The following is a 7,249-nucleotide window of genomic DNA, read 5'->3' as shown; positions in this document are numbered from 1 at the left end:
TTTTTTTTTTTTTTTTGGTACTGGGTATTGAACTCGGGTCCTTGTGCTAGCGAGGCAGGCGAAAGGTGGACTTTCTTAACAAACAGCGTTGCTTGGTTCAGCCCTTTCCTGGCCATGCACACTGTCCTCTTAGCTGAGTACATCCTCCAAGGTGCAATGACCTTACTAGTGGGGCCCAGGTGCAGGAGGGTGTGGGGTACTAGGCCTTCTGCTCAGTGCTGCCCCCTGTGGTGGGAAGCTGCACCACAATTGCCTCTGTATGCTGGAGGCATAGGTGAGGCCTCTGGTTAGATGCAACTCTTTTTTTTTTGGTACCGGGGATGGAACTCGGGTCCTTGTGCTTGCCGAGGCAGGCTCCGGAACCACTAAGCTAATCCCCGGCTCTAGATGCAACTCTTGCATGGAATCATAGTAATGATTACCACTGCGGCCAGGTTTTAGGCTGTTTGTCCTACATTCCTGTCACATTTGGACCTTAGGAGGACCTCTTGAAGGAAGCCCTGTTGTCTTTCCGATTTTAGGCACAGGAAATTGAGGCTCAGAGATCATTCCAGCTGCCAGAGGTAGTGCTGGAACACACACTCAGTCCTCTGCCTCCCTATCTGCCGTGTGTCCTGGGTGGCACATTGCCTGCCTTTTCTTCTTTGCTATGGCTCAGATCATTCTCATCCCCAGGGCCCAGGGACTGCCCTGGAGGTCCTGGTTGAGGGCTCCTGTCTTGTGCCCCTGGCTTCTGGGTATGTTTTGGCTTCTGCCTGGGACTCAGAGATCTATGGCCTCCCTCCCTGGGTCTTTCTGCCCTGACCATCAGCCCCTGGTGTACCCCAGCTCTCCCCATCCCTGCACCCCTACAAAATGCAGCACTGGTTGAAGCCCCAGCAGGCTTTGGAGCTCTGGCTTTGGGAACAGAAACGCAGGAAAGGGAACTCTTCCGTACTTGGGGCTAACAGGATGGAGATCTGCATCCTAGAAGCCACTGACTCGGCTGGGGCTGACCATGCACACGGAGAAGAGACGATATCATGATGACTGATGTCCACCCTTAGAAGTGGACTGCTCAGCTGTCACATGGCCAGCCTCCTCCTCCCCTGGGTAGGCTCTGTCCCCAAGCCTGGGACACAGGCCCATCAGCCTGATCAGAGTGGGGAAGTCCTCCCTTGTGCTCAGACCAGCTTGGCCTGGACTGGCCACGAGGAGCCTCATTTTCACCCTCTACTTCCGAGCATCCACCGGTGGGTAAGGTGTAAATGACACTGAAAGGATTCAGAACTCAAGTTCCCAGATTCCCCCAGGCCCCAAGTGCCCTCTGGTGGTGCAGAGTGGGATCGGGCGCTCAGCAGCATTCTCAACCACTCAGCAGCCCTGGGACAGCCCTGGGCTCTCTGGTCTCTGTCCCTATTCTCTGTCTCTCTGGTGGCTCGTGCCTGACACTTCTGCAGGGTTCCTGTCCTGGCCAGCTCCCACCTCAGCCATGGCCCTGGTGAGCATCATTGAGGAGCATTCTCTTAGGGTTTTGAGACCTGCAAAAGAGTCTATGCCCAGGACATATTTGAAAGCCAGAAGGGTCCGTGTATATATGTGCATCAGACTCAGGATTGCTGAGGCCTTTCAGCCACGGCCCAGCTCCACCCATGTGACTGCTCTTGTGAGAACAGGACTGGAAGTCAGCCTAGGGTCATCCTAGGGGTGCCCCAGCAGGGACCCGAATTTTCCACTGGAGGGACAGAGAGAGCAGCAGCCAAGGATTCTAACCAGACACTGTGAAGGCCATTGTCTGAGGATCTTGCCTCCCACTGTTCAGCAAGGGGGCCCGGTGATCCACAGAACTGATCTGGGTGGGCCCTGCAGCTATGCATGGGGTCTTCTGAGGAAAAGGCACAGTGCCTTGTACTTTAGAGCGGCAGAGCGGTGCCGGTCTCGGATTGCATTTGAGCACAGTCATGTTCTCTTCCACTCTGAGACTGTCACCTCTGTGGTGGCCTCCAAAGAGGTGAGTTGGATAGATGGGGCTTTGGCCAGGGAGACATAGACACAGCACCTTCCCAGGAAGCTCGGATGCTGGAGTTTGCAGGCCTGCCTTTGGCCTTCCCAGCCCCAGGCCTTTGGAATAACATTCACTCTGGACCCCCAGACCCACCAGCAGCCAGCTTGCCACTGCTTTGTAGGGTCAAGCTCTGTAGAATCTGACCCTGATGGTCACTAGCTGCCTTGGAGGCAGCCTGCTTGCCTCTCTCTATGGACGCTTTTTCTTTTCTGACCACAGAGTGAGGCAGGATGGTGATATTCTTGGTGATGTCTCGGATCTTGGTGACAGTCTCTATTTTAACTCTCCTGCTCCTTATGCTTGAAGTGTCAAAAGGGCTGTGTTCTTTGTATTCCTCTGTTTGGGGCACCAGGATTAGGAGGCAGATGCTGTTAGGAGGATCTGGGAAGAGCCCCTTCCTAGCACATCAAGTTGTCTCCCCCAACACTAAAGGCGCTCTGTGTGCCTTTGGCCAGACCTTGGAGAACCCTGGGATCCAGGCAGTCTGTGCTTGCCGTGAATGCCATGGTGCTGCCCATGCCTGGGGCTGTAGGAAGGGATGGATGGGGAGGTGCCATCCAAGTCTGGCCATCCATCACTAGGTTTCTGACTGATTGATTTTTTCTTTCCAAGACTCATTTCCTTGTTTATTAAGCAGGAAAATAATGCCTCTCTCCTATGATTGTCATGAGGATGGTGCTGGCACATAGCCAGTTCTCCATAAATAATGGTAGTTTTTATTGTTTTCACTATGAGTCTAGCCGTAGAATCCAGCCCTGACCTTCACCTCGGCCCTGTTCACAGCTCAGGCTGTCAGTGGGAGAGAGGTGAGCTGGCTCGAGCAATCCAGACTGTCTTAGGATGGCCAGACCAGGGTCTGGGTGGTGGCCGGGGTCAGATCCTGTAGGTAGGAGCCCCTGAACCACACTGCTGGCTGTAAGGCTGCTCCTTTCGGCAGCTGCCTAGGTAGCTTCAACTCCCGGGGACGGAGAGGGGTGTACCCCTTACTCCAAAGCCCCAAGTCCTGAGCCAGAGCTGCCTGGCAGGATCCTACACCTGCCCAGGGTCCTCAGAGCCAGCCACCCCTTGGAGCATGGGGGCCACTGTTTCCCAGCCCTGCCTTACCCCTCTGCCTCTCCCTTCCAGGTGGCCCTGATGAAGCAGATGCGGGAGGAACAGCAGCGGCGGCGGCTGGTGGAGACCAAGAGGAACCGAGAGATCGCTCAGCTCAAGAAGGAGCAGCGGCGACAGGAGGTGAGGAGCCTGGGAGGATCCCTGGAGCTGCAGGCCCAGTTGGGCCCCAGCTCCTGTTGCCCTAAGTGGTAACAGCTATGCTTGGAGTACAGCGTAGCCTGTAGAAAGGGTGGGACCCGGGGGCCCCAGAGAAGGGCAGGCGCCTGCCCAGAGTCACCAGCAACCCAGAAACGTGTGACTATGAAGACCCAGGCTTCCGGCTGCAGAGCTGACCCGCCTGTGCCTGTCCTGGGCAGAAAGGTCATCGGTGCCTGAGGATGGATGGCTCTCTCCTCTTCTCCACAGTTTCAGATCCGGGCCCTGGAGTCCCAGAAACGGCAGCAGGAGATTGTCCTGAGGAGGAAAACCCAGGAGGTGAGTGCACTTAGGGAGTGGTGTGCAGGCCCTTGCCCCTGCGGCACACACGCACAAGTGCACACGCACGCACACACACGCACGCACACGCATGGGTGTGGTGCTCTCATTGCTCTCCAGGGGCCCCAGCTCCCTGGACATGGGATGAGGGCAGCATGTCCCAATTCTGCCAGAGCCGGGAGGGAGGGGAGCCCACCCTGCCTGCGGTGTGGCTTTTCCTTCTGTCATTCAGTGGTCATGGCTGAAGTGTGTCAGGCCTGTGAAAAGCACCTTTCTCAGCAAGAGGGCAGACCGCACACTCTGTCCCCAAAGGCCTGAGCTGATCACTTAAAAAAGAAAAAGAAGCTGCAATCCCTTTTGTGTTCCACTCTGCTCAGACTGGGATCTCTTGGCCCTTCTACACCCCAGGCAGAGGCCCGCACAGAGCCGTCTCCCTCTGGGCCTCCCCACCTGTCCTGCCCTGCCCACCTGTCCCTCTTCCTCAGGTGTCTGCACTGCGGCGCCTGGCCAAGCCCATGTCTGAGCGGGTGGCAGGGCGTGCAGGACTGAAGCCACCTATGCTGGATTCGGGGGCTGAGGTATCGGCCAGCACCACTTCATCTGAGGCTGAGTCGGGGTCCCGCTCCGTCTCCAGCATCGTGCGCCAATGGAACCGCAAAGTCAACCACTTCCTGGGGGACCACCCAACCAACACTGTCAATGGCACCCGCCCGGCCAGGTGAGCTGGGCTGGCGGTGCCCTGGTCCATGTGGGCAGAGGATGGAAGCGTGGTGGACGGGACCGGGGTGAGGGAGAGCGAAGCTCAGGAAGTGCTGGGGTCCCTGGGGCTGTTAGCTCCGGGTGGGGACCGGAGCAGCTGCAGAGGCTAAGAGCAGTCACATCACACCCAGTCACCTTTGCCTCTGCCTCCCAGAAGGAAGTTCCAGAAGAAAGGGGCCAGCCAGAGCTTCAGCAAGGCAGCAAGGCTCAAGTGGCAGTCCCTGGAGAGGAGGATCATCGACATTGTCATGCAGAGGATGACCATTGTCAACCTGGAGGCCGACATGGAGCGGCTCATCAAGGCAGGCGTCCTCCCACCGTCCTGCTCGCCACCTGCCCTCTGTCACCTCTAACTTTTCCAGCCTCTCCTATCCCCTCCTGTTCCATGGGACCCTGAGCAGGCAGCCTGGGGTGGGATTGTGGATAGGGCTGGGAAGCTCCCTGAGGCCTCTCCTCCATCACTGTCCCTCCAGAAAAGGGAGGAGCTGTTCCTCCTGCAGGAGGCGCTGCGGAGGAAGCGTGAGCGGCTGCAGGCTGAGAGCCCAGAGGAGGAGAAGGGGCTGCAGGAGCTGGCCGAGGAGATGGAGGTGCTGGCGGCCAACATCGACTACATCAATGATAGCATCACGGACTGCCAGGCCACCATCGTGCAGCTGGAGGAGACCAAGGTGCCCACAGGACTGGGCCTGACCTGCACCAAGGTGGGAGCAGTGGGTGTGTGAGGCAGCCCAGGTGACAGGGTTCCCTGCCTCCTGCTCGCAGGAAGAGCTGGACTCCACAGACACCTCGGTGGTCATCAGCTCCTGTTCTCTGGCCGAAGCCCGCCTCCTGCTGGACAACTTCCTCAAGGCGTCCATCGACAAGGTGAGTGGGCAGCTGGCCTGCTCAGGGGCCCCAGGGCAGGCGCCTCACACGGAGGAGCGCGGGGGCCTGGCTTCTCCTCATCTGCGTCACTCACAGGCTGGGGCAAGCTGCTAACCGCTGAGCGTTGGATTCCGTAGCTATAAAACTGGGGTGATGACAGTACCAAGCTTGTCGCTGGTTGCAGGGCTCCGACAAGATGATGCATGTAAGGGGCTTGGCACGGCCCTTGGCACATGGCAGGGCCTCAGTTAAAGGTGACCAGCAGGGCTGGGCTTGTGTCTGTTGGAGGTGGAGGGAGCTGCAGTTATACATTAGTGCGGAGGAGCCCAGGGTTTATGGCAGGATGTCAGATGTCCCTTGGGGTCTCTTGGGCTCCTCCCCTCTGTCTCTGGCTGGAGGATGTGCTTCCTGCCCTCCTGGGGCTGCGTCCTGTGGACAGATGCACCTAGTGAGACTGCTCTCCCTCCATGCCTCCTCTCCCTGTCCCCTGTGACTCCTGCCAGCTCTGCCCTGTGTCCTAGGGGACTGTATCAGTGCACCATGACAAAGTGCCCATAGAGCCAAAGCTGGGAAGCCCAAGGTCAAGGTGTTGGCAGGGGTGGTTTCTTCTGACGCCTCTCTCCATGGCTGTAGGTGGCTGCTGTCTCCTGTTTCACACAGTTTCCTTCTGTAGGCCTGTGTCCTGATCTTTTCCTGCAAGGACACCAGTCATATTAGAGTAGGGCCCAGCTGTATGATCTCATAGTACCCTAGTTAGCTCTTTAAAGACCTTGTGTCCAAGTAGCAAATTCTGCGGTAATGGGGAGATTAGGACATGAGAATTTTGGGGGACACACAAACCAGGTGTCCATAACAGGGTGTCTCCTAAGGTGACCACCAGCTAATACGGGGGCTACAAAGAATGGGAGTTAGGCCAGGAAGGCTAACCCCAGACCTTGCTCTCTTCCCTCAGGGGCTGCAGGTAGCCCAGAAGGAGGCCCAGATCCGGCTCCTGGAGGGACGACTGAGGCAGACAGACATGGTGGGATCCTCCCAGAACCATCTGCTCCTGGATGCTCTGCGGGAGAAGGCAGAGACGCACCCCGAGCTGCAGGCCCTCATCTACAATGTACAGCAGGGTACGTGTAGGTGTGGCGAAGGGCTCAGGCCTCCCCAGGCTCCTTGTTTCTGACCCTAGGTGGAGGGGCAGTCACCTCTCCAAAACTCCCCAGAAGCACTGGGCTAATCCCAGTGGCGAGACAGGGGCAGGAGCCCATTGCCTCTTCCCCACACTCCGTGGGGTCTCAAGCCCTCTCCCTTCCTTCCTCCCAGAGAATGGCTACGCCAGCACCGACGAGGAGGTTTCCGAGTTCTCTGAGGGCAGGTGAGTCCCAGCTGGGATTCGGACTGGGGGACCTGAGCTGCCATAAGGTCCCTGGGCTGAGCATGGATTTGGGGGCCCTTTGGGACTCACAAGTCTTAAGACCCAGAGAACCAGAGAAGAAGCTATTGGGATCCTAAATTTTCTGTTTCTTCCTCAGCTTCTCCCAGTCTTTCACCATGAAAGGCTCCACCAGCCACGATGACTTCAAGTTCAAGGTAAGCTCTGCTGGAGCTGGAGCCTCCCACAGCCTGGCCCCCACCTTACTTACCCTGACCCCAACCTCGGCCCTGACATGGCTGTAGCTGGGGTGGAGGTGCCTAAAAGGATCTAATCTGGAGTTGCAGGAGCACCCAGATGTGTAACCTGGTACAGCTGGTTCTTTTGAGATGGAAGGAAGCCACTGCCGGCCTGTTTCCTAGCACCATCACCGTATCCAGACACCCCACTTATCACCCAGGACTCTGCCTCAAGTCAAAGCCTAACTCTCTGTACCTAGTTATTTTTCCTGCAGATAGTTGGTTTAACAGTATGGGAATCAGGGCCGGGGATGTAGCTCGGTGGCACTGTGCCTGCCTTGCAGGTACAAGGTCCTAAGTTCAATCCCTGGTACCAAAAAAAAAAAAAAAAAAGGA

At 57.3% G+C, this 7,249-nt stretch overlaps 1 protein-coding gene across 1 annotated transcript in view; it reads left to right on the top strand.

Moving 5' to 3' along the window:
• The window catches only part of Kif21b (kinesin family member 21B), a 36,446-nt gene that overhangs the window by 12,434 nt on the left and 16,763 nt on the right, over nt 1-7,249 (top strand). Inside the window, 9 exon segments of the mRNA XM_019210809.2 lie at nt 3,170-3,277; nt 3,563-3,631; nt 4,117-4,349; nt 4,545-4,692; nt 4,864-5,058; nt 5,153-5,254; nt 6,207-6,372; nt 6,566-6,617; nt 6,775-6,832. Of these exon segments, the coding sequence (XP_019066354.1) occupies nt 3,170-3,277; nt 3,563-3,631; nt 4,117-4,349; nt 4,545-4,692; nt 4,864-5,058; nt 5,153-5,254; nt 6,207-6,372; nt 6,566-6,617; nt 6,775-6,832 (1,131 nt within the window).

Source organism: Fukomys damarensis, unplaced genomic scaffold, assembly GCF_012274545.1.
Source record: "Fukomys damarensis isolate Sample0158 unplaced genomic scaffold, DMR_v1.0_HiC HiC_scaffold_11, whole genome shotgun sequence".
NCBI lineage: Eukaryota > Metazoa > Chordata > Mammalia > Rodentia > Bathyergidae > Fukomys > Fukomys damarensis.
This window is presented reverse-complemented; position numbering and strand designations above follow the sequence as displayed.